This window comes from Marmota flaviventris, chromosome 11 (assembly GCF_047511675.1).
Source record: "Marmota flaviventris isolate mMarFla1 chromosome 11, mMarFla1.hap1, whole genome shotgun sequence".
Lineage (NCBI taxonomy): Eukaryota > Metazoa > Chordata > Mammalia > Rodentia > Sciuridae > Marmota > Marmota flaviventris.
The window spans coordinates 348383-374143 of record NC_092508.1 but is presented as its reverse complement, the minus strand read 5'-3'; the positions used below and the strand labels follow the sequence as shown (position 1 = coordinate 374143).

Below are 25761 nucleotides of genomic sequence, written 5' to 3'. Positions count from 1 at the left end.
GCACAAAGAGAAATTAATTATTCCAATTGTATCATATTTTAATTTTATGCCTTCATGGGAAAAGTATAGAGTAGCTCCCCAAAATATCAAACTTCAACAGCAGTCCTTATTGTAACTATTATTATTTTGAACGAATTATATTATCCTGTAGGATAAAGCAAATAGTGCTGTGATAAACCACTGTTTTCAGCTTAAGAGAAATGAGGTAAAGTCCAAGTGTATAAGTAAAAAGTCACTATAATCTTAAAATGTGAATTGGAAACATTAATATGAACCCATAATTTTTTTCCTTTTTCTTTTTTTCTTTCTCCACACTGGAGATTGAACCCAGGGGGGCTCTTCACCACTGAGCTATACCCCCAGCCCTTTTTATTTTGAGATGGGGTCTAAGCGACCCAGGCTGGCCTTAAGCTTGCCTCAGCCTCCTGAGCTGCTCGCATTGCAGGCATGGGCCTCGGGCTGGTCCTCTGCCAGCAGAGCTGGGGAGGAGGTCCTGAGCTCTGCAGGCTTGGGGAAGGCAAACCAGGAAGCTGTCCTCCAGGCTGGGGGGAGGTCTGGAGGAAGAGCAGCCGCCATGAGGCTCTGTACCCCACCAGCGGGGCCAGGCTCTGTGGGGAGGGCCTCTGGGTCTGGGACCTGCAGATGGGGGGCTCCTGGGCCAGACGGCGTGTGATGTGGGCCCTGCACTGATCAAAGAGAAGTGAACACCTGGGAAGGTCAGGCAGAGCATCAGCAGGAGTGGAGCCTGCTGGATAGCCCTGGAGGGCCAGCCACCTGCTGGAACAGCACACCTGTTAATAGGGGGAGGGGGAGCATCCACACGGGGCACCCAGGGTGAATGGGAAGGACTTTGGGACTCCCAGGACAGCCGAGAGGGCTTAATGGCAGGAGGGAAGAGGGGCCACGCAAGGTGGAAGGGTGACAGCCCCAAAGGGCACCCTGTCCAGGTGGAGGGGCAATAGCTTCAGGTTCCTCAACGTGGGCCATAGTGCCAGCCCAAGTCCTCGCCACTGGCCATACCTGCCTCGGAGCTGGACACAGGCCTGGGCTCTCCCTGAACTGAGATGGGGGCCACCCAACCTGGTAATGCCTCTGGTCCCCATTCCCTGACGCAGGGCTGCAGCTGCCTGAGCAGATGTCATCCCCTGCAGCCAGAGCCCCCTATGTCTGCTGCCCATCACTCCCAGGGGAGGCCGTTGGTATCGAGGGGTTTGGAAAAGGGCTCTTCCCTGGTGTTTAGGTGCATGCCAAGTAGTGCAGACCTGGGCAGCCGCCATCATGTCTGGAATCCACTCACACCCAGCAGCAAGTGGGGGAGGTACAGATTCCCCGGGGCTGGAGCTGGCTGGAGGGAGGGGTCACGGCAACAGAAGCAAGCCTTATGGAGTATGAGTGAAACAGACACGATGCTGGCAGTCCCCGCAGGCCTGGCTCCCAGGGCACCTGACTTGGGGGAAGAGGCCTAGACTCTTGATCCTGAAGGTGATGGAAGTGACCTCGACTCTTTCTCTTTTTGGAGGCAGCGGGATGGGCTCAGGTGGTCCTCCTGCTGCAGCCTCAGAGGCTGGGACCCCAGTGTGGCCACTGCACCCAGGGCTGGGATCCTCCCCTTCACCTTTTGTCTACAATGCTGAGGGCTGCTCTGCTGAAGACTGTGGGTACTTTAGATGGTGTTTAAAAAAAAAAACTGCAGGAAGACAGAGAGAAATGTGTCTATTCTGTAGATTTTCTTTTGCAGGGCAGGGGATGGAACCCAGGTCGAGCTCCACCGTGGAGCTCCATCCCAGCCCAAGAGAAAGTATTTAGGGAAAAGACTTTGTGAAGAAGCGGCCAGCAGCAGATAGAAACGTGTGCAGTCTACACAGGAGGTGACATTCAGTCCTCAGCCATAAAAATAAAGGCCTTTTATTTGGTTTCTCGACACCACTCCAGGAACATCTGGACAGCGCAGCCCCGACAGCCTGCAGCCATGCAGGGCCCGGGCTCTGGAGTGCTGGCTACAGGGTCACCTTCTTGTAGGTGACATGAAGATGCTGGGTCAGTGGCTGCGTGGTGGTCGCCATGGACACTGTCTGTTCAAGTTTGCCTTCAGAATTCAGCCTGAATTTTCGGGTAATCTGAGTAGAGAACAAAACAAGATGCCTTAGTTTTATTTACAAAAGATCCACTCACCCAGGCCTCAAACCAGCGGGTGATGCTGGGCCCTGAGCCCCCGCAGGGCACCAAGGTCCTGGTTTCCCACCCTAGGCCTGCGCCCACAGGTGAAAGTGGAGCTGGTCACCTCAGGTTGAGATGTCCTGTTCTCGGTCTCCACTCAGCACCTCACGTGCTCCCCTGCTGTGACCTCCACCTTCACCTGCAGCCTGGATTCAAGGCCAACGTGTCCTTGGGAAACCCCAGCCAGCACCTGTGCAGCCACTAGTCCATGAGAATCCCGATGAGGCTGTTTCCACGAGAAAGGAGCACGCAGTAATCAGGTGTCGGGTCAGAAGGTCCCGCCTGCCCCAGTGCTTGCTGACCCACCAACACTCTTGTAGGGTTGGGGTTAGCTGGAGAAATCTACCTGCACCTGCAGCCCCAGACCAGCCTAGAACTCAGCCCCGTCTCAAAGTAAAAAGGGCTGGGGTATGGCCTGGTGGCAGAGCACCTGCCTAGCATGCCCCAGTGCCAATCAATCAATCAATCAATCAACAAGGGCACCAGAGAAATACTAGGCATCCAGGACCAAGGCCCAGAGAGAAGAAATCTATAAAAAAAAGTCAGTGAAGTAAATGATTTTAACAAGATTATGTGATAAAAGAATATTTTAAGAGTTCATTGTTATTTCTACATACTAGCAAAAAAAATTGGAAAATTAAAAAAAGTCATTTATAACAGCACCCAAAACCACAAAATCCTTAGTGATAAATTCTACAAAAGATGTATAATACCAATACATTGCACAGGGTCATGAAATCTGGGACAGGAGAGACCTAGACCTGTCAGAGTGCAGTGCCACGGACGTCCCTGGCCTCATGATGGGTCTACAGACCATCTCCTCTCGCTGCAGGCCTCTGTGTCCACGGGTGACAGCCCCACAGGGCTGGAGGCTGCAGCTGCCCCTTCTGCTCTGCTGTTGGGGGCACACACCACATACCACAGCACGACCAGACTGACCACAGACTGCACCGAGGGCTCAGGTGCCCCCTTGCACATTCAGCTGGAAATTCCAGTGACCCAAACAAATGCTCCTTTAGAAACTAACAAGCTGGTTCTAACTGGGTCCTAGAAGAGTCAGATGAATTTTGGAAAAATGGAAATGCTGGACCATGAGTATTAGTTAATTTAACAGAAAGCACAGGGTCCACCCAGCGTGGTGTTAGGAGGAAGAAAAGTGGAGTCCAGTGTCCGCCCTGCACACGGACAGACTCACAAACATCGAGTGGAAGGCAGTCTTTGAGAAACGAGAAATGGTGCTGGAGCCGGGGGGCTGATGGGGGGAACCTGGCCACCCCACATGGTAGACCTCAAGCCAAAGGAAAGGCCAAGAAGCCTCCTGAGGAGCGTGAGCTATAAATCTCTCCAGCTTTTCTTAAGTAAAAAAAATCCGACAGGACACGGAAAACACTAACTACAGAACAAAGAACTGATAACAGCACTAAGATGTTCTGTTCTTTCAAAAGCACTATTTAAGAAGGGGGGGGAAAGGCGCAGGAGTGGAGCACAGACCCAGAAGACCCCGAGAGCAGCAAGGTGCCGCTGGCCTGGCGCAGCAGAGGGCAGCAAGCACCGTGCCACCTTGATTCAAAATGCGGTATGATATGCGCAGGTGGACAGACAGAATGAGACCCTCATAGGAAACCAGAGAGGGCTGGGGCGAGGCTGGGTAGAAGAGTACCCAGGTTCCAACCCCAGCACCAAGACAATGGCCAGTCGGGTGCAGTGGCCACACCTGTGATCCCAGCAGCTCAGGAGGCTGGGGCGGGAGGATTGTAAATTTGAGGCCAGCCTCAGCAACTTAGCGAGGCCCTAAGCAACTTAGCAAGATCCTGTCTCTAAATAAAAAATAAAAAGGGCTGGTGTGTGTGTCAGCGGTTAAATATCCCTGAGTTCAATCCCCAGCACACACACACACACACACACAAAATAAAATAAAAAGACCCAAAAGGTAGGCACCAGCACTAGCCCCACAGAACCTGTCCACACCCCCCATCCCTTTGTCCCCAGCCTCCAGATGCACCCAGAGACAAGGACCCACACAAGCACCGCAGAGGAGCAGTGCAGCCCGCAGGCCACGCTCCCCAGGGACCCCACACCTGTCTCCACTGGTCCCGCTGGGGAAAGAGCAGACACACACAGGTGGGCACTGTCTGGCCACTTGCCAGCCTTCCAGCATGGGACATGTCCTACTGGGGACCCTATGGGCGTCTGAGGAACAGACAGACTTCCTGTGAGGGCCTCGTTTTTCTGTCTGTCCACCAGCATGTAACATCCTGCACACAAGTGTGGATCGTATGTGACTGAGTGCACGAGCACAGAGCATCCAACAGCCAAAAGATGTATTCCACCAAGAAAATGGGGTACATGACGGGGTCCAGTGATGGACAGAGGTGGCAGGGCCGTGTGGGAGAATCCTTGCAGGTGTGGGCAGCTGACCCCCCTGGGAGGGCAGGCATCTCCCACGGCACACAGGCCCGTCAACGCAGCGGGGTCAGGGACACCGAGGGAGGGTCTAGGTCCCACTGTGCGGCTTCCAGGAAGCAGAGCCTGTGTTAGTAGAGAGACTGCTTCAGTAAGACACCACACAGAATCTAGGAGGGACAGGACTGGCAACTTGAATCAGACAAAATTAAACATCTGTTCTCAAAAGCAAGTTTAAAAACAAAAGCGATTCCGTCTGAAGAGCTACTGGTGACTGACAGAGGCAGGGTCCCCCCAAGGAGAGCTCCTGCTGGACACTGGGAAGAGTGGCTCTGGGTCCTGGGTCCTCTCTGAACCTCAGGGGGCAACGGGCAGCCCTGCTCTGGCCAGGCTGTTGCCAGGCCTGACGGGCTGCAGCACAAGGAGTCAGACAGCAGGACGGCACAAACGCGGGGGTGGCCAGACCTGGGGAGCAGTGCCCGCAGGTGGCCTCCAGAGGCTGGGCTCCTTGGTATCTGCAGAGGGCACCAGGAGGCACCTGGGAACACGCAGCCCAGGAAGAGGGAAGCCCGACTCCTACCACCAACAGCACGACCCCAGCCTGCCCATCAGAGACAGACGGACAAACAGAAAGCTGCCTGCCCTGGACACACCTTGAGGACGTCAGGCCTAGTGAGAGAAGCCAGACCCAAGAACATGGCCCCATCTTTGGAAGCGCTCGGAACTGGCCAGTCTGGAGACACAGATGAGCGTCTGTCAAGGGCCAGGGAGGGTGGGGACCTGAGGGAACCAGTTGGTGGCACAGGGTTTCTTTTGGGATGTGAACATGCTGTAAAATCAACTGGTGATGGTTTCACAACTCTGGGAACACTAAAAGTCACAGAATTGTGCTCTTTAAGGGACTGACTGCTGCAGTATGTGGATTATATCTTTAACATTCAGAGAGCAGGGCATCAGTGCCTCAGAGCACCAGCGGGCCTTTGGCTAGGCCCAGAGCACAGGGCCATCAGGAGGAGATGCCCAGCCCTGAACCCGGCAGCTGGGCTGGCTTCCAGCAGCAGGACAGAGTCTCCTTCTTAGGAGTCCATGCAGAAACCTCTTTCCTCCTGGGGTCTGCACTGACACACACACACACACACACACACACACACACACACACACCGGGAGGGTGCTGCGGGACCAGCCCCAACCACCCCAGGTGTGCAGCCTGCAGTGTTCTCCCTGGCCTCACTCTTATGGGGACTGGGGTGTGTTCTGTCGGAGAGTTGGTGCCTGTTTCCTCCAGACCTACCTGCCCCTGTCCCTTTCCTGCCTTCCTTGTGTCCCTTCTGTTGGGGGTGAGGGTGCCTTGGCTTCCAGTGCTACTCTGCTCAGTCCTACTCACGAATCTGGCTGGGGGTGGTCTTGGGACCCCCGCCACACATCATGCATCTGAAGAAACCTCAAAGAGGAAGTGCAGAATCAAAACAAAACAAAACTTTATAAAGCAACTTGGGAGGAACAGAAGAATAGAGAAAGAAGAAAACTAAGACCACAACCAGCACCTCAGTGAGAAGCAAGTGTAGAGGCAGCGCCCGCAGCCCCAGCTAGTAGGGAGGCGGAGGCAGGAGGAGCATCCCAGGCCAGAGTGCAAGACCAGCTGGGGCAGCACAGTGAGACCCCATCTCAAAAACAAATGTTCTCAGAGGGAGCCCAGGAGAAGCTGCCGAGCCCACGGATGAAGTCAGAGAAGTCGGTTTAAAAAGGACACAAGGGGAACAGAAGGCAGTCCGTGGAAAGGAAGTCTACCAGCAAAACTCCAGATGCAGCACGACAGCTGGGAGACAAGGACAGCTCCCTGAGAGCACAGCAAAAGGACCAGGACAGAGAAAGCAGAGAGGTAGCAGAGACCCCTCGAGAGGCGCCCGCACTGCGACACCAGGCATCGCACTCTGACACGCAGAATCGGGCTATGATAACTGGCAGACAGTGGGGCTGACTTGGGAAAAGCACATAACAGAGCAGACTCAAGCGCCCTCTTTAGTCTGTGTGTGAGGAAGGAGTCCCTTCTGGCCGCAGCATAGGTGGCCCAGGAAACTAGGGGTGCTGGGGCATGAGGTTGAGGGAGCACAACCTTCTTGTCCAAGCCGTGTCTGTGAGGTTCACCAGCAGGACATTCACCAGGAGCAAAGAACACACCGTCAACACAGACGGCCCCCTGAGCTTCAGGAAATACAGTGGGACGGTGGGGCCTGCTGAGCGTGATTCCTACCACAGGACAAGGCGTAGAACAGGACAGTGTGCGAGTCCTGCAGCTAGGAGGGAGGCTTCAGGATACGGCAGGGCTCTGGACCCAGCAGGGGACACATGTGCCAGTGGGCTCAGCAAGGTCACTTACCCGCTGCGCATTTGGCTGTGAAGGAATTCCAGGCTGGTGTGGTGGCACATGCCTGTCATCCCAGGGACTGGGACCTGCTGTAACAGCCTGCCAGCCCCCACCAGCCCTCAGGCTTATTTGCATTTCGATGTGATCTTGATGCTTAAGAACAATAAGAAACTTGTGGACAGAGGCGTGTGGGAACCTCCTGCAGACACAGAGGGGCACAGGAGTCCTGAGCCCCTGCACCAGGTATCCCTGGGAGAGGCTGCATGCCTCTCTGCTCAGTCCCTTTGGCGTCAGGAAGGGACCCTGCTCACCCCCTGGGGCGCCAGAACTGCAGTGCGTCACCAGAGCACACACGTCTGGGAGGTCAGGGGTCTGACTGTGCAGGAGCAGTGGGAGCACAGGAGAACCTGGCAAGAACACAGGCCCTGACAAGGAAGGGAACTCAGAGAGGGCTGCAGGGGAGCTCCCGCCACCATCCAGCCAGAGAGAGCAGAGCCCAGGCAGAGCCGCCCAGGCAGAGCCGCCCAGGCCAAGCCCCAGGCAAAGCGGAGGCCACACACTAGCAGAGTTGCTGCGGCTCCACCAGGGGGCGAGCCCTCTCCCTCAAATGCTGGGTTCAAAAGTGAACAGTGCTGTCACACTCAAAGGGACTGGGGACAGCAGCACACAGGAAGAGTGCCCACCAGGAGGGGCAGGCCAACCTCCACCAAAACGCAGAGCACATGTGTCCTCTGACCCAGCAACACAAGGGTGATCACGAGGGGCCAGCAGCCTGGACCACCAACCACCTACACACCAGACAGGGAGGAGTGAGAAGGCACAGAAGGTCGCCTGGGGAGGCCACCCAGCCCCCCACACACCACAGACCGCGGGAAAGGCGGGCTCACCTGCTCCACGTGGGGCTCCTTGGCGAAGGAGATCCTGGCGATGGAGTGGGATGCGATGCACAGCTCCTGCCCATTCACCTCACCCTCCTCCACCTCCACGACGCCTGCAGGGGGTGGAGCTCAGCTGCAGCCTCCCCCTACCAGGAAGCTGGTCTCTGAACCCCCCCCACCAAGAGGCTGGCCTCTGAACCCCCCCACCAGGAGGTTGGCCTCTGAGCCTCTCCCCCACTAGGAGGTTGGCCTCTGAGTCTTCCTCCCCTCACCAGGAGGCTGGCCTCTGAGCCTTCCAGTGCAAGGCCCCCCTGGCCTGCACATGGCCTTCCGGGTTTTGAATGTGTTACGGCACAGGACCAGTGCTGGGGGGCTGGCTTCTACAGAGGTGCCCTGGACCCAGCCTTCCTACCAGAACCCCCGGCTGGAGCACTGTGTGGTGGACACACCCTCTGACTTCCTCAGTTGCCATTCCCACCAATGCCTGGGCAGCTCCGCTCCAGACTGGGTGCTTCCTGAACACCCAAATTGAGCAGCTTTTGGGCAAGTAGGTAAGGTCAACAGCTATGCAAGCTAAATGAGGGTAATTTCTTTTTCATTTTTGGTACTGGAGATTGAATACCACAGCTCAAAACCTAAGTTGCTGAGGCTGGTCTTGAACTTCCGATCCTCCTGCCTCAGGCTCCCGAGTCATAGGGATTTCAGGCATGGGCCAGGACACGTGGCAGTCTTCTAAGTCATGGTGTGGCTGGGCAACTACTTCAGAAGGAACTCATGCTGGGGCAAGCCTGCCTTCAGGAAAGGACCCTGCCACACACCTGCCTGCCCTCGCGGAGCCCTGCTCCTCAGCTGGCACCTGCAGGCTGCAGCTCACAAGTACACCATGCCTCCACTGTCCCCAAGCAAGGATGCTTGGGAGGGCATCTGCGAGCCCTGCTTGCCACACCACTGGCCAGCGAGCTCTGTGGCCCTTGCCCCTGCTCTGCTGGGTGTGGGCAGTACCTGTGTTCTGGGCGCTGACGAAGGCCACCTTGTTGGTGTCGGGCTTGAGGCGGATAAAGCCACACTCTCTGTGCATGGGTTTGCGCGTGTCAGGGTGGAAGGAGTTGAACCTGGAGGGAAATTGAGATGTCAGGCAGGCACTGGGCTTGCCAGCGCCCACACCCAGAAGTGAAGCCACCCCAGAGGGGCCATGGGCCACAGCAGCCAGTCTCACCTGAGACAGAAGTGGCGCTTGGAATCTGCCACCTCTACCACTCTAGGACTTGGCTCTTTCCTGTCCACCCCTGGTGCTCTGTTCCCCAAGCCTATTGGTCACCCACCTCCTGCATAGTGCTGCCCAAGCACCTATGGATGCTGGGGGCAGCTCCAGGACCTCCCTCTGTTGAGCTATACCTAACCCAAGTCCAGTGGTTTGTATGGGAGAGACATAGCAGGCACTGGGCTGGGGCACGATCCCTAGCCAGCATGTGCCCCTGTAGCAGGCACAGGAGCACAAGGAAGAGGGGTCCATGGCTCCCACGGGGCATGTGCCCACAGCCTGAAAACTACCTCCCTCTACATCTCCAGGCAATCTGTGTACGACTCTCACAGGTGAACTTCTAACAGGTCGGGGTCAGCAGCTGCACCTTGCCTGGGGCATCTGCTCATAAGAGAGGCATCGTTGAGTCTAGGGGACGTGCATGTCTAGCACTGTGTTCACACGAGATCCCATCCCATTGTTCTTTCATGCTAGTTACAAGATGGACTCGCCAGCCCTCTGGCTGCAGGCCATAGTTTAAAGAGACTAATGACATGTGGGAGACCAACCTTGCACGTGACTGAGTCACACTCCCCGGCAGGGTACTGAGGCGCTCAGTCGCAGAAATGTGGCAGAGCTTTCCCCACCCTTCTTGGGTTTGAGGGATGGTGTCTCATGCCTGGGTGTCTTGCTACAGCCCCATAGGTGGAGCTGTGCTCACCTGTTCCTTTATAATCTAACCCCTTGCCCTGTTTAGGATGGAATGTTCCATGGAAGGGCCTTGTGTGTGTCCCCTCCTCTTACTGTGCCATTGCGTGTGGCCTACCTAGATGTCATCAACCTGCTGACAGTGGACATCATGAAGATAGATTTAGCCCCTTGAAACCTGACCCCTTGCCTCATTTGAATAGCTTTTCCTAAATACAAGGGGTCAGCGCGTGCTCTCTCTCTCTTCCTGGAGACCTTAAAGTCAGAGGAGCCGTCACAGCGACCCCAAAGAAGAAGGTGTTTGTGTCTCTTGTGTGGTTTTACACACCTAGTTAGCCCAGTTTACCTGAAGTGACCCATGCGTGTTTTAGTCGCGAACGGAACCCAGCAATGACACTGGTCTGCATTATCTGTATCACCCAAGATCCCACTGTTACAGGTTGGACTGTGACGGCTGTCCCCTGGTCTGTCCACCCTGTGTGAATGGCTGGCTGTGGGGACTGTGGAAGGTGGGCATGGCTGCCCTGCAAGGTGTGTCCTCCCTATGCCCCACCCCCATCTCTCTGCTTCTTGGTCACCCACCTCCGGTACAGTGCTGCCCAAGCACCATGGATGCTGGGGGCAGCTCCAGAACCTCCCTCTGTTGAGCTACACCTAGCTCCATGGGACCTTTCCTTATGAATACTGCCTCACCTCGGCCCCGGAGAAGGCCATTTGTGGACTGAGACCTCAGAAACTGTGAGCCCCCTGGACTTGCCCTCCTCTAAGTGTCATTGGGTCTTCTGGTCACAGCGAGGCAAGGCTGACACAGACACCCGTTCTGGTTCTCAGATACTCACTCTGGTTCATAGGCCCTGTCTGCTCAATCTAAAACACCACATCTGGGCACAGATAGTGCCTGTGTCCAGCGGCCTAGGAGGCCGAGGTAGGAGGATCCCTGAGCCCGGTGTGACCTTCTAAATCCCTCCAAGACTGGAGGTGTTACACAAATACAAGTGGAGCTCCTAAAATCTGAAACTCAAAACGGCATAACGTCAGGGCTCAGGAGTGCTTAACTTGTGGAGCACTCCAGATTTCTATTTCAAGATTAGCGTGTGCAACCGGAAGTCTGTGCACACGTCCCTAATCTAACACTATACAGCTGGAATAGGTCTGGTCCTGAGCACCTTAGAAGAGGTCCAGTGCGCCAGGCTGACTCACTGCCACTGCCATTGTCAACAGACAGCAGAGGCAGGAGGAGGTGCACAGCTCCCTCCTCATTTCTGAGACCATGGGAGCACTCTGCCCCCAGAACAGAAGTGTTCTCCCAGTGAGTGTGTCATGGGACACAGCTGAGGACCTCAGAGGATCTCTGCTTTCCTGCAGGCAGAGACTCTGAGAACCACAGTACTAACAGATTCTTCGATCCTTAACTAGCTCATGGGTAAATATGAAGGAAAGCCACACCCCTTGTTCTCAGCAATACTGGGGTGACTAACTTCCACACGGGAATTCAGCTTGAAATCAGATTTAAACAAGCTCTTGCTCCATGCTTGGTTAACAAGCCTACGATTCTGTGGTCTGCCTAACATCTTTATATAAGTGATGGGACCAGAGAGACCATCCCGCCACTCCTGCCTCGGCCACCAGGTTCCGGAAGCCAAGAGGCTACCAGGTTCCTGCTGTACCTTCCTGCTGGTGTCTCTGTTTTGGATCAGCCCAGACTCAGGAGCCTATAGTGGAGGACTTACGAGAAGTTCAACATGGGCTGGCCCACATGGGAGATGTGCACCTCTTCCAGGTACTGGAAGGGCTGCAGGGTCGGAAAGGTCCCAGCTCCCGGAGGGTCAGACAGCCAGGTACCCAGCATCCAAGACAGCGGCTCCACCACTGGGTTCATCTTGGGAGGCTCTGAGGACAGAAGAACAGCAGAGTAAGTGGCATCCTCCTATACACCTTGCTGGGCTTACAGGGAAAATGCACACGTTGCCAAGAGCATGGCTCAGACAGGTACAGCTGAGCACCAGCATATGTCATGTGCAAGACCCATTGTCAGAACCTCTTGAGTGACCACAGAAAACAGAACCCAGAGGAGCCTGGGTGTCCAGGGAAGGGCCAGAGGTCCCCCAGGTTCCCAACAAGGGTGGATAGCAGCTCCCACACGGGATCAAGGACCCTGGGCAAGGACGTGGAGATGGAGAGCAGGGGTGAGAGGCCGGGCAGGGCAAGGTAAAGAGTACAGGGGTGTGGGGCTGGAAGGTGAGGCTGACTAGCTTATGGAGCAGGCTGTAGGTCTTCCCCATTGTGCATCATCAAGCAGCACCTTAGCTGGGCTGAGAGGCTTGGGGGTGGGCAGAGGTGGGATGGTGGTGGTGGGGACAGAGTGGCTTCGAGTGACCCAAGGTCAGCTGGGTGAAGTGCCTCTATGTCCCCTACCTCTCACTGCCTGTTGGGGCTGCCTCCAGTGAGCCAGGACACTTTTCCCCAGTGTGGACCCTGCCTTCCCAGGGCCTGTGCTTGGAGGCTGGAACATGACACCAGGGAGCAGCAGAAGTGTGGGGGGCTGGGCTGACCCCACCCACCTACGGCCAAGGCAAGCACCCGTGATGCCCTCCAGGCCAGCTCTGCCAGGAGGCTTGAGTGGCAGTAGGGGAGGTAGAGGAAAGATGAACTCAGGACCCCCGGAGGTCAGAGCAACAGCTATCGACAGCTTAGACGTGTGACACAGAGTGGCCCTGAGGGTTCTGGCCTGAGCCCCTGCACAATGAGCTGCCATCATGAATGCCAGGGATACAGACCGAGAACAGGCTGCAGGCCCAGCGCTGTCAACCAGCGTCCGGGGCAGCCTGGGCCTGGCGTTCAGGCCAACAGCTGTGGCTTTGAAGAAGCCCAATCCCGAGTTTCTCAGACTCAGCACTGAGACGGAATGTCCTCCTCACACCTCAGGCTCTCCAGGCTCTGGCCCCTGAGTGCCACACATGGGGTGACCGTCAGAGCCGCTGTCACAGCCCACCCTGCCTCTGCACCAAGCAGGGCCCACTTCACGAGACCCTGTTCTGGACAGGCTGATGTCAAAGCCCTGCCTGTGGCTCTTACCAGCTGACCTGGCTCTGGGCTAGAGCCCAGGCAGGGGCCGGTTCAGGCCTGGCCAACTCAGCAGCCTGGGGTCAGGGGAATGGATGGGGGCTGGTCTGCCTGTGAATCAGTCCAGGGCTCCAGAATCTGACCTGCTGCTCCTCGAGTGGTGATCTGCAGCCTCAACCCCCAACACACCTGAGCCTTCCAGGGAGGGAAGCACAGGTGTCCTGCTGTGGCCCTCTGCAGAGGTCAGCATGAGGTAGCAGCAACCATGTCCAGGAGTCAGGGCTCGAGTACAGCGTGCCTGCCCTCATAGGGAAAGTCCTGCACGTTCCTGACTGCTCACACACTTGACCCTGGCACACGAAAGCCGGCCCTGTGGACCAGCAGACCAGGGCCTGGGATGAGCCACAGCTGCCCCCTGGTGGGTAAATGCTCAGTGGCAGCAACAGAGCTGGATGCTACTCAGGAGGCAGGACTGGGGCCACTGGCCTGGAGGGACTACACACTCACTAGTGGGACATCTGAACCCATGCTTTTGGGGGCACAACTCTGCCCTCCCCAGACCCAGAAGCCACCCTCTCCCCAGGCAAGAAACCCCCCCCCAGCTGCCCTCACTTCAGCCCCTCCAGAGAGGGCACACTCACACCTGACCCAGCACTAGGCAACAGGATACCTCTACCAGCAGGCACTGCAGCTGACCGAGGAGGCCCGAAGGAGGCCTGTTCTTAAAGCCTGGAGGGCAGTCCTCAAAGATAGGGCGAGGGAGACAGAGAGCATGAGATGCACACTGGCTTTTGAAAACAGAGAGTGGGCAGGCGGCTGGGGAGCAGCCCTTGTGGCCCTGCAGGCTGCCAAGAAGAGAGGCCAGGGAGGCTCCATATCTGCTGAGGTGCAAGGCCAGCCACTGGCCACAGACACAGAGCTGTCCTGGGCCCTGGGAGCAATGGGTGTGCCACCCCTGGTTTGTCTATTCACATTCTGAGATGGGGTCTCGCTAAGTTTCCCCAGTTGGCCTCAGCCTCCAGAATCACTACAGGTGTACACGCCGCGTCTGGCTCACAGTGAAGAAAGACCGTTCACCCTAAGTGCAAGAACTCAGGGAAGAAAACACAGGCTAGGAGAAGACAGGGAAGGAGGAGGAAAACCAACACGGAACACCACCTATGCGGGTCACGGGACAGCACCCAGGAGAATTCAGAAACAGAAGGCAAACTGGCCCCCAGTGGAGTGCAGAGCAGCGACCTTGCTCTTAGGCACAGGACAGAAGAACAAGAACCACATTTCCTCACCACAGCCAGGAGCAAGTGCTCATCACAGCACAGGCAACTGTCTTCCTGCCTGACAAGAGGTGAGTGGACACGGTGTGCAGACAACACAGCCAGGCCACAGCAAGGAGTAAGATGTTGGGCAAGCAACCAGACCGAGCACACTCTGCACTGGCCAGGCTACACTGTGGGGGCATGGTGGGGCTTCTCCACACAGAAGACCCAAGGTGGACCCAGCCATGCTGAGAGGCAGAGGCCACAGACCTAATGGTCCAACAGGGTGGCAGATGCCATGCACAGGCACCAGAAAGGTGTGGTCCACTGAGACATGCTCAATGCAAGACACATACTGGTGCTGGACAAGAGCCAGAAGAGCCCCCGCACCCAGGGCCTGGACCACTGGCCGTCACCTATGGAAGATAGGGCTTATAGCAGACAGCTGAAATCAGTCTCCCATCTATGCTAAAGGGCCACTGGGCATCCAGGGCGTCCAGGGCCCACGGGCCCAGTAACCAGGTGCCAGTGCCATGCCCAGACCGAGGCCAGGTCCTGCTCCAATCTTCTGATTTTAGGAAAAGCCAGAAACATTGATTTTGGGATAAAATATTTCTAAAGATATTTGCATACTAAAACAGAGCTCCTGCTGTGGTGTGGACCACACACGCTTATCCCCGACTATCCTGTTCATGAGCCCAAGGAGCTTGGTCTCACGACACAGGCAGGTGAGCTGGGCCTGGAACCCCACAGTCAGGGCCAGTGGTGCCCACTGGCTGCAGTGTGGCCCAATGTCAGATGCTGCCCCTCCCCACCCTCCTCCCTGGTGGGTAAGAAAGCTGGTGGTCACCCCAAAATCCCGTGTCCTGACCAGTGGCTCCTGAGGATCGAGAGAAGCCTGCACTGCCCCAGTCATGTCTGAGAGGGTGGTGTTGAGCCGTGGAGGTACACAGGCAGTGGGTTCCACAGCAGGCCCGTGCCCACCCTCACCCGCCCGTGCCTAGGGGTGCTGGCCCTGGAGGGAGGCGTTAGGTTACCAGCACTGTTATCCATCCAGTTGTTATCTATCCAACTGAGCAAGTGCGACAGATCCCAGCACTCGCCAGGGGATACCTGTGAAAACCTGGCAGCGGCAGCTGGGGAGAACACAGTCCAGACGATCTCAGCTGGGATGCTGTGCCTTGTGCCCTAGAGGCAGACTTGCTTATAACACTCTGCCTAGAAGGGAAAAGAGCCCAGGAGTTTCTGCTGCAGCCCTCCTAAGTGCTAGGCAAAAGCTCAAGAGGACTTGGCATACACATGAGGGATCTTAGGGAGACGGAAGAGACGCAGGAGCCTACAGATGGTGGAGGGTCGTGGGCCTGGGAGGGAGGGGAACTGTGTGACAAGGCCTGGGGATCTTGTGGGCATGGCGAGGCCTTGGCTGGGCAGGGCTCTCAGAAGCCATGCTTCTCAGGCCCATAAGCTGCTTGGTGCCCAGCCAATCCACGGGCCTGGTGGAGTGAGGCAGGGCAGCGTACTGCCCCCTGGGTGAGAGCAGGGTTGCACTCTGTCCCTTCTGAGCTCTGTGACATCGGGTGGCCAGGTCTGAATGAGACCTTCTCAGATAGGGGCTGTGCCTGGGGGCTCAGGTGGGGAGAAAACTGGAGGGGAGAGGTGGGAAGCTGCAGGTTAGAAGCCTGGGGCCAGCAGGACAGAATCACCAGAGCCAGGGGAACACTTCTACTGCGCCGTGCTCAGGGAGGCTCCCAGAGGCAGGCAGTAGGAAAGTGACAGTGGCTGCCTGCACAGGACTGGCAGCAGGAACAGGTGGGCAAGCTCAGGGGAGACACAGGGCAAGGTGCATACAGGGGCATTGGCTGGAGACCCATGGCTGGAGCCCTGGACGAGGTCGATGGACAAGGCAGGCAGGTAAGGCGTGCCTGTGTGTCTGCTGAAGTCCAGAAGGCACAGGCGCTGCTCAGGGCCCTGAGGGTCGCAGTGGGACACTGCAGACCACACCTCACCTTCATGGCCCTCCCAGCCTCCGCTCGTAATGGCCTTGATGTGGACACCAATAGAAGGCTGGGCGGGGACAGTCACACCTTGCCAGACAGTGCTCTGGACACCTGGGGCCTTGGTCCCCTACCCACCCCTCACTTCCTGTGTCCTGGCTACTGCCTCTCAGCCTTGTTCTCAATGAAGCCTGGGGTTGGTGGTGAGGACACTGCAGCCTGAAATTTGTCAAACTGTATGCTCAAGAGTTGTGAGCATGATCAGACCTCGTTAGAAAAATAAATTTTAAAATGAAACAAAAGTTGGGGCTGAGGCTGTAGCTCAGTGGTAAAGTGCTTGCCTGGCATGTGTGAGGCACTGGGTTCAATCCTCAACACCTCATAAAAATAAATAGATACTCTGTGTGCATCTGCAACTAAATACATATTTTTAAAAAATGCAACAAAAGCATGATGAATGAGACCTAACGGGTTTGCGACTTCCAACTCCTCAAGTAGATCAGGAAGGCTTTGCTATGCATTTTCTTCTGATCTCACTTTTCTTTTATTAAAATCTAACCAAAATGCAAAGATAAAAATTTTGAATTTTGTACAAGAAATTTAAACTTTCATTTCCTAGCCCGAGACATTGAAAGCAGGCTTACCCATTCCCAAGGTTTTAGAACTCCAGCACACCAGCAAGGTTCCTCAAGGTTGTTTTCTGCCAACTACCAGGAAATGTCTGCACCTGGCTGTGGAGGCGCTGCGGGAAGTGGGTGCTAGGTCCAGGAGCATTCTGGGAACTGTAGTTCACTCAGAAGATCACTTCTCACAGGAAGTGATGCACACAGGGCTGCAGAGCTGGAAGGAGCTTTGCAGGACAGGCCAGAGATTAGGTGTGCCATGTAGAGGAGGAAACTGGCCCCTCTGCCACCACCACTGGCCACAGCAAAGGGAGCTACCACGAGCCAGGCACATTACAGCCCCTCCACTCATCCTACACCCATCCTGCTGGTGGAACAGCACAGACAAGCCCTGGGCCTAGGGCAGAATCCTTCCTGGGGGGCCACTTCATATCACTCTGTGCTGGCGACCAGGTTGTCTCCCACTGTCACAGGAAAATGGCACCGACAGCACAGTATGTCATGGAGGAAGATGCTGAGGCTGCGGGCCAGCATGGGCTGGACCAGGGAGAGGGGCTACCTTGCCAGGGCACCCAGGAGCTAGGGGCTCTTTCCAAATGCTACCAAGGCCCTGGCTTTACCACCCATGAAATGGAGGGGCACACACAGATACAGAGGAAACCAGAATCCACGCGGGAAAATAGAGCAAGTATTTCTATAGCATTAAACAACACAAAAGGGTCCATGTAATTATTATATGCAAACAACAGGTGTGACCATCTAGTTAGTCAAAAGACTCAAGAACGATTAGAATTATAAGAGAATCTGCTACAGTGACTATGTTCTACATTAAGCAGCCTTTTCATATATTATCAACAACCAGACTAAAACCAATGGTGGGGGAGCTTCCAGTCTCAACTCCAGCAAGTAGTGCTTTCAACACACCCCATCTAACAAGAAAAACAAAAAAGGGACAAACACCAAAACAACCTCCTGTGGGCTCACAGGGAGGGAACAGAAATGGCCCCGAAACACGGAGCACCAGAGGAGGGGCCACAGACGGCCCCTGAACATGGAGAACCAGGGGAGGGGCCACAAATGGCCCCTAGACATGGAGAACCAGAGGAGGGGGCCACAGACGGCCCCTAAACATGTAGAACCAGGGGAGGGGACACCGACAGCCCCTAGATATGTAGAACCAGAGGAGGGGCCACAAACGGCCCCTAGACATGGTGAACCAGAGGAGGGGTACAGACGGCCCCTAAACATGGAGAACCAGGGGAGGGGCCACAAACGGCCCCTAGACATGGAGAACCAGAGGAGGGGGCCACAAACGGCCCCTAGACATGGTGAACCAGAGGAGGGGTACAGACGGCCCCTAAATATGGAGAACCAGGGGAGGGGACACCGACAGCCCCTAGACATGGAGAACCAGAGGAGGGGCCACAGACTGCCCTCCTAACACAGAACACCAGAGGAGGGGCCACAGACGGCCCCCCTAACATGGAGCGCCAAGTAGGAGCCACAGATGGCCCCCTAACACAACCACAGCCAGGTCTGCTAACCTGGGCAGCAGCCCTAGGGCCCTAGTGCAGGGGCCCCATGGTGGCAGTGGTGGGGGAGACTGAGTGCCTGCATTCAGGGGGGCTCTCTGGGGCCACAGCCTGGCACCTGCCTCTGCAGGGCTCTGTCTCCAGCAAGCCTCACCTCAGGTCTCTGGCTGGGTGCTGCAGTCTTCAGACTGAGTTTGTGAAGCTGCGTCCAGCACGCTCTGTGCTATGCGAGAGAGCACACAGCCATGTAGGAGACGCCCAGGAGGATCCCAAGAAAGTGCTCAGATAAAGATGCTGCCGCAGAAAGGACTGCCCTCAGTGGTTCCTCAGGGCCGAGGGGGGGTCACCAGAAACCTCGCCAACTGAAGGGCAGAGGAACATGGGGCACTACACAATCAGTCCAAGTCAGAGCACCAGCAAGCCCTGAGATAGAACCCAGAGCGCCTCACAAGAGCAGTGGGAATACCAGAAAGAGCAGGAAGGAGCACAAGAAGCACAGGGAGGAGAATGGCTGAGGATCTCCCCAAACTAGCAACAGACAGCAGACCGCAGAGGCAGGGGAGGCAGAGAACACGGAGCACACTGGCCACCAGAACACCCCACATAGCACAGCACACTCCGACTACAAAAGCCCAGGGACAAGGAAGGTCTTGAAAGGAGCCAGGGGGAAGGCCTCACCCATGGAGCAAAAGCTTAGGGACAGAGCAACTCCCAGGGCTGGAGGGGGCTCAGTGCCAGGAGGAGCAGTGTGGGGGAGGGAGGGCAGGTGGGTGCTCTCCTCTCCTGCTGACACCAAGCTCGACTCACAGGGAGGCAGGGACGGGGTTCACTCTCCAACACCACAGTGCTATGAAAAGTGGCCTCATTGTGAATGTGAAGCACAAACTCCAGACGGCCGCCAGAAGCCAGACTGGTGTGCTAACGAAGTGGGGACACAGGAAGCGGGAGGAGGAGCAGGGGGCGAGCTGGGGGAGGCCCACGCTGAGCCAGCAGCTCCTGCGACTGCCCCAAGGGGGACTGGCCCAAGCACACCAGCTGAGAGAGACACCATCAAAAAAACAAGAGCACAGGGGCTGGGGGCGTGGCTCAGCGGTAGAGCACTTGCCTATCTTGCGGGGGCCCTGGGTTTAATCCTCAGCATAAATCAATAAAATAAAGGTATGTGTCCAACTACAACTGAAAAATGAATATTTTAAATAAAAGCAGAGCACAAAAGGAAAAAAATTAAAAACCTAAAAAAAAAAGGATAGGCATCAGAGCAGATTTAAAAATAAAATCCAATTATGTGCTATCCATAAGAAGCCTACCATAAATAGAGACACATGAAAAAGAGAAAGGTATACATGCTAATGCAACCAGAGAAAGCAATTAATGCAGAAAAGACCACGGGTCCGCAAAGTCCTAGGGACCATGTACCCCCTGCTCCCAGGCACTCACAGAAAGAGCAGGCCTGTTGGGATGGGTTCACCCTCACTCTTCTCAAGTTCACGGGGGCATTCACCAAGAGAGCCACATTCCAGGCCTAAGACACACCTAAACCTATGTGAAATCAGAAATCATACACTGTGTGCTCTTGACATGATGGAATGGAACTGGACATCTGGACCATGGAAGGAAACATGGGGGAGGATGCAGCATGTCCTGGCCCTCCCCACCTCCAGTGCTGGCCAGTATGGCAGCTCTCTGGACCGTTAGGTCTGTCCAGGGCCTCACTGTGTGGGCACTACTGATTCATCACTGGCCAACAGTGGTTAGCTTAGTCTGTAGCCCACACCCAGGGCAGGGGTCAACGGGGCTTTCGGCTCCAACCCTCTTGTGACCATTACCACCCCCAGGAGTAGCCTTAGAAGCACAACTGAGGTGTGGTTGAAAGGGCTTCTGAAAAATAACAAAAGACACTCCTTTCAGCCACACTCAGGAGATGCAGAATCTTAAGAGCACTGTGCCAGGAGTCAGGCAAGACCAAACTCTCAGTTCTCAAGTCATGGCACCACAGCGCTTGGCATGAGGATGGGGGAGCTTTCCTGCCAAGACTGGGCGCTGGGCAAGTCTGCTCCCTCTCACCACGGCTCACCACCACCCCGAAGGCCTTGCTGGTGCCACAGGAGCAAAAACAGAAATAAAGACATATGGTTTAGGAAGGAAAAAACAGAACTGTCTGTGGACAATATGAATGCAGAAAAAGCTCAAGAATCCACAAAAAAATTCCTGGAACTAACAGGAACTTTAGCAAGGCTGCAGAATATGCAGTTTACATACAAAAAATTGTTTGCTTTCCTGTATACTAGTAATAAGCAATTGGATCTTGAAACTAAAACACAACAGAATTAATATTTGCACCCAAAGTGGAAATATTTAGGTATAAATCTCACGAAATATGTATATATTTTGTTAAAAACTACAAAACTAATAAAAATGATGTTATATAAGAGCCTAATAAGTGGAAGTATCTCATGTTCATGAACTGAAGACTCCACATGTTAAGATGTCAGTTGACTTGATTTACGGACTCAACAGACAAAACCAAAGTCCTAGGAAACCGCTTTCTAGATGGTACAGACTGACACTACAGGCAGAGGGAAAGGCAGAACACCTGGGGCAGCCCACAGTGCAGTGAAGAACAAGGTGGGCAGCTGCCCCACCGCAAGGCTCCCGGGAGGCTACAGGAATCAGCCCAGCATGGAACTGGCCGAGGAACACAGATCATCGCCTCTAGGTTCAGTCCCCAGTAACCCCCCAAAAATAAGTAAATAAATTCACAAACCAGAAGAATAGAAAAATAAATTTAAAAAAAATTAAACAATAAAAGGCAGACCCAAATTCCAACATAATAGTAATCACAACTGCAAGGGATTACTCAATAAAAATGATGATTCTCAGACTGGATTTTTAAAAAGCTATCAAATAAAACGATAGGAAAAGACTGAAAATAAGGAGACAGGTAAGACTTCAAACATAACAGAGGGTTTTTCTGTGTTGCTAAGTTAGGAAAATATAGGCATCTAACAACAAGGTCTTAAAACCTAAAGCAGAACTTGGCAGAGGCACAGGAAGAAAGGTCACCTCCAGAACCCCAGGAAAAGGCTGACCCCTCTGCAGAAACCCACAGACTGAGTGCCTGACAGGAAGCCTGCAGAGAACAATGTAACCAGCTGGTAGAGAAGTGCATTCCAAGATCAGACCCTGTCTTAGCACAAAACCTCCAAAGATCTCAAAAATCAGATTGCTTTAAGAGACCACATCATGAAAACTTAAGCAATAAAATTAATAATTCCAAAAGATTAGCTGCAGCATGTACTGGAAACAAGTTCAGGAGCCCCGGAAACTCTCACCCCACCAGCATGGGGCAGGAAAGCGCTTTCCACATGCACGCCACAGGGAAAGGACACTATCCTTAACACATAAAACATTATACCTTGAAATCCACTTTGAAAGTACATAAAACTAAAACAAGGTGAAAACAGCCAGCCAATAAATACATGAAAACACAGGGAGAAACCTGTGCGCAATGGCCAAGAAGGTAACAGGGAAGAGTACAGACCAAGCTTTTAATACTAACAGAGACCAGAATTGGGAGGTAGGTGAACTAGGGAATTCCCAGCACTTCTTAGCCCATATTTCTGTGGTGTTTTAATTTTTACAGAACAGACTGTATCGTACTTGAATAGATGTTTCAACACTGGATAGATGTTTAAAGAAATGATTATGGGTGTTCAAAATGATTTAGCCTCAAGGACGCTCAGAAAACAGTGATGGAAGGGTGTCCAGGGACGCGAAGGGTCTCCTGCATTTCTCTGAGAGTTCACTCACTCTGCTTTATCTCTGTGAGATTCTAACTTGCCTGGAGCTTGGCTCTGGGAGCATGGACAGGGAGCAGACTTCTGGGGTCCACCAGAGGCCCACTGTGCAGTGGGGTGCAGGCTGACCTTCAGTGAACTTTCCACACACCCAGGAGCAAGTGAGGTCAGCTATCTAATCTGAGTCCCCTGTCCACAAAGTGTGGCTACTGTCAGGTCCCATCCCAGACCCAGGGAGTAGGTCACCCGGCCCTGCTGCAGGAAAACCACCTCAGGGGGAGGGAGGGGACTCACGCTCGGTACTGACCGCGGCTGGGGGGCAGCAGGCCGCTCAGGTAGGGGAAGCTCGCTTTCCTTAGCTGGTCCAGCTTCTCGCGCAGCTTGCGCACCTGGCTGTCGGAGCGGCTGACCCTCTGCCGCAGGCTCTTGAGCTCGCCATTCTTCTTCTCCACCTGCTCCCGCAGGCAGCACACCTGGCTCTTGCTCTGACGGGCAGAGAAGCAGTACGAGTGCAGCGAGTCGATGAGCCTGCAGGCCCCCGATGCAGACAGGATGACCTCGTTGATGGACATGGGGCTGGCATCGCTCTGCTGGCTCTGCACGGCCTCCGCAGCTGGCTTCGGGGTGACATCCGTGGGCGGGGCGGAGGGGCTCTGGGCAGGCTTCTGTGGCGTGGCAGTGAGCGAGGACCTCGGAGGGCTGTGGGCCACACTCTGGTCCGGCCCCAGGCTACTCCCGCTGCCGCTGGGCTCCACGTCTCTCTTCAGCCTCTTCCGGTCAATGGGCTCTCGGGGAACGGAAGGCCTCTCTCGAGTGTGTCTGGAGGAGAAGCTGTAGGAATGCAGTGAGCCGATGAACCTGCAGGCCCCAGACCCGGGGGGAGTGAAATCTTCCGCGGACACCCCGCTCCGCTCTGCCCCGCCACCCTCGGCCCAGGCGGCGCCAGCATTCTGGCCCCTGGCTTCCTCCGCACATGCTCCTTCTTCTCCCTGGCTGCCGGCCCTGGTGGCCGATGGTCCATCTCCTGGGGTCTTCCCCAGACACTGCTGGGCCTGCTCCTGAAGGCGGGGATCTGGGGGGGTCCTGGGTGTGGCATCGCCCTGCAGAGTGGCTCGCTTCAGCTTGCGGGGCTCTGGCTGGGCCATCAGGGTTCCACTGGAGGAGGGAGAGCTGCTCACGGCCCCTCTCCCGGCTGCTGTGCTCCCGCGGCCCCTCATGGCCCCCGAGGCCTTGCTGGCGTCCTTTCTCCGAGTCCGGCCATGGCCTGCAGCCCCCCTCTTCTTCTCAGTCAGGTGGAAAATGGAGGGCACTGCTGTGGGCTTGAGCAGGCGGTGCTGGTCCTCCAGCCTTTTGGAGAAGCTGTCTTTGGTGAAATGTTCACTACAGAGGAACGAATACTTAGTGGGGGTCCAGTTTTCCCTCTGAACAGCTTTTAACCACTGGATCAGGCGTTTTGAGTCCTTTAGGGGGAACCTGCGGGATAAATGATAAAAGTACTCATAAATAATTAAATGTTCCCCCCCCAAATTACCAATTATAAAATCAAAACAAGTGTTTTGCAAACATGGAAACCTGCACTGACTTCATCTGCTTAAGAAATACTCCATGGGCTGGGGCTGGGGCTCAGTGGTAGAGCACTCACCTTGCATGTGTGAGGCCCTGGGTTCAATCCTCAGCAGCATATGAAAAAATGAAAGTATTGTGTCCATCTACAACTAAAAAAGAATAACTCCTCTACAGACTTAAAGGAGCTGGGCATGGTGGTACTCACCTATAATCCCAGACACTTGACAGGCTGAGGCAGGAGATCATGAGTTCGAAGCAGCCTCAGCAACTTAGCAAGGCCCTAAGCAACTTAGACCCTGTCTCAAAATAAAAAAATAAAAAGGGCTGGGCATGTGGCTCTATGGTTAAACGCCCCTGGTTAACTTAAGGAAAAATGTGTACTTACAAGTTACTACTAGAATAGGATAGGGAAAGCTCAACAGTCTACTCTTTGGGAGCCCACAGTCTATAGGGCAGAGAGGAAAAATTCATTGCTCCTCACAGGCTGTGACAGATGCCCTATGGGTACACAGGAAGCTCCAGCAATAAAGTACCAGGACAACTGGAAGTAGCTCTAGAAGCTGACCACTGACCAACCCTGAGGGTGTGCCTAGAAGGTAGACTATGGGCACTTAAACCAGGGAGGCTTCCTCTATTGAGAAGCCAGGCAGTTTGGCTGCAGATATAGGGGCGCAAGGCCAGAGAGTGAGCCTGGCATGGTGACTGCCCCAGCATGGACCCAGCTCTAGAGCAAGACTCAAAGGCTGTATTTCTGTGCACTTCCACCAGCCAGGTGAGCGTAAGGATGTAATGAGTGAAATGAGCCGGTCACAGGACAAGTACTGCCTGTACTCGCGATCCATGCTACAGATCCATACAGACACCAAGACACATACAGCAGGTACTGAGAGTACCCAAATTCCCAGAGCCGGCAGGTGGGAGGAGAAATGGGGAGTTAGCATTTACGCAGTTTTAGCTTGATGGTGGAGATGACCGCATACAGTGTCACCGTATTTAGTGCCACTTAGAGGAACACTTAAAAATGGTTAGGCTAGTAAACATTTTGTGCATCATGCCATAACTTTTAAAAATCAGAAAAAGAAAAATAAGGCAAGCTGTCCTGGGAGGTACCGGAAGGGACGGTACTATAGCTCCTCCATCAGCTAACCCAGACCCTCGACCACCACTTCGTCGTGGCGCAGAGGCGCCCGCACGACACCTCTCCGGGCTCGGTCCACCTGGGGTCCTCCAACCCACCTGAGGCTGCTGTGGGCCAGGACGGGCCGCAGCGGAAGGTGCGGACGTCGGGGCCACGTGACCTCCTAACCCCTCTCGGCGGAGGCCCCAGTGGGCCCGGCCGCTGCGCCTCAGGCCGTTACGACCGCCCGCCGCCCGCTCGCCCGCTCGCCCGCCCGCTCGCCTCGGCTCGGCCTGGGCCGCCAACTTCTGGGGCACGTGCTCCGACGCGGACGGGTCCGGGGTCGCCGGTCTCCCCGGCCCGCGGCGGCTGCGAGCCTGGCGCCGCCGCCTCCCACCCCGCCCGGGCTGCACACGCCGAGCCAGTCCCCGAGGGTCGCGCAGGTCCCGGGCGCCGCGGCCGGGTGCAGCGAGGGCCTGCGGCGCGGAGCGGGACGCGGGCTGTAGACGCCGCGCGGCCTCGGCGGCCCTCGGCTCGCGGCGCCGGCCCAGGGACGGCGGCCGGGCCAAGGTCATGCGGTACCGCGTCCGCCGCCCGTCCTCCCGCGCCCGCCGCGCGGCCTCAGTTTCCCCGCGGGCCGGGCCGGGCCGGGGGCGTGGCGGGCCGAGCGGCGGGTCGCGTACCTGTGGAAGGAGACGGCGCGCTTTTCTCCCTTGCCCTGCCGGTTGGAGCAGTTCACGGCCGCGCAGCAGATCACCATCGCGGGCTCGGCCCAGGGCGCCGCCAGGCTCCGGCCTCGCCGCCCGCCGCCCGGCCCGCCCCGAGGGAGTGCGGCGACACGGCCGGGACGTGGGCCGGCCGCGCCGTACGGCAAGATGGCGGCGCGCTTCGCCGGCCCGCCGCAATCGGCGGCCGGCGCAGAGTCGCCGGGCCGGCGAGGCCGTGCGGCAACACGCGTGCGCGACCCGTCGTCCGGCTTAATGGCCACGCCCGCCCGCACCC

At 55.7% G+C, this 25761-nt stretch overlaps 1 protein-coding gene across 3 annotated transcripts; it reads right to left on the bottom strand.

The window, feature by feature from the left end:
- Window positions 1-1889: 1889 nt before the first annotated feature.
- Thap4 (THAP domain containing 4) lies at window positions 1890-25634 on the bottom strand. Of its 3 annotated transcripts, none has more exons than XM_027951685.2 (7): window positions 25443-25634; window positions 22384-23549; window positions 11542-11701; window positions 8866-8975; window positions 7873-7976; window positions 2282-2443; window positions 2029-2117 (listed from the first exon to the last, which is right to left on the bottom strand). In XM_027951685.2, the coding sequence occupies exons 1-6, from the start codon at window positions 25517-25519 to the stop codon at window positions 2315-2317; spliced, it is 1746 nt and encodes a 581-aa protein (XP_027807486.1). In that variant the 5' UTR covers window positions 25520-25634; the 3' UTR covers window positions 2029-2117; window positions 2282-2314. The 3 variants fall into 3 exon arrangements, with proteins under 3 accessions (XP_027807487.1, XP_027807486.1, XP_071475548.1); XM_071619447.1 differs by lacking the exon at window positions 25443-25634 and adding an exon at window positions 23848-23941; XM_027951686.2 differs by lacking the exon at window positions 2282-2443 and having other exon boundaries at window positions 1890-2117; window positions 25443-25630.
- Window positions 25635-25761: the final 127 nt, after the last annotated feature.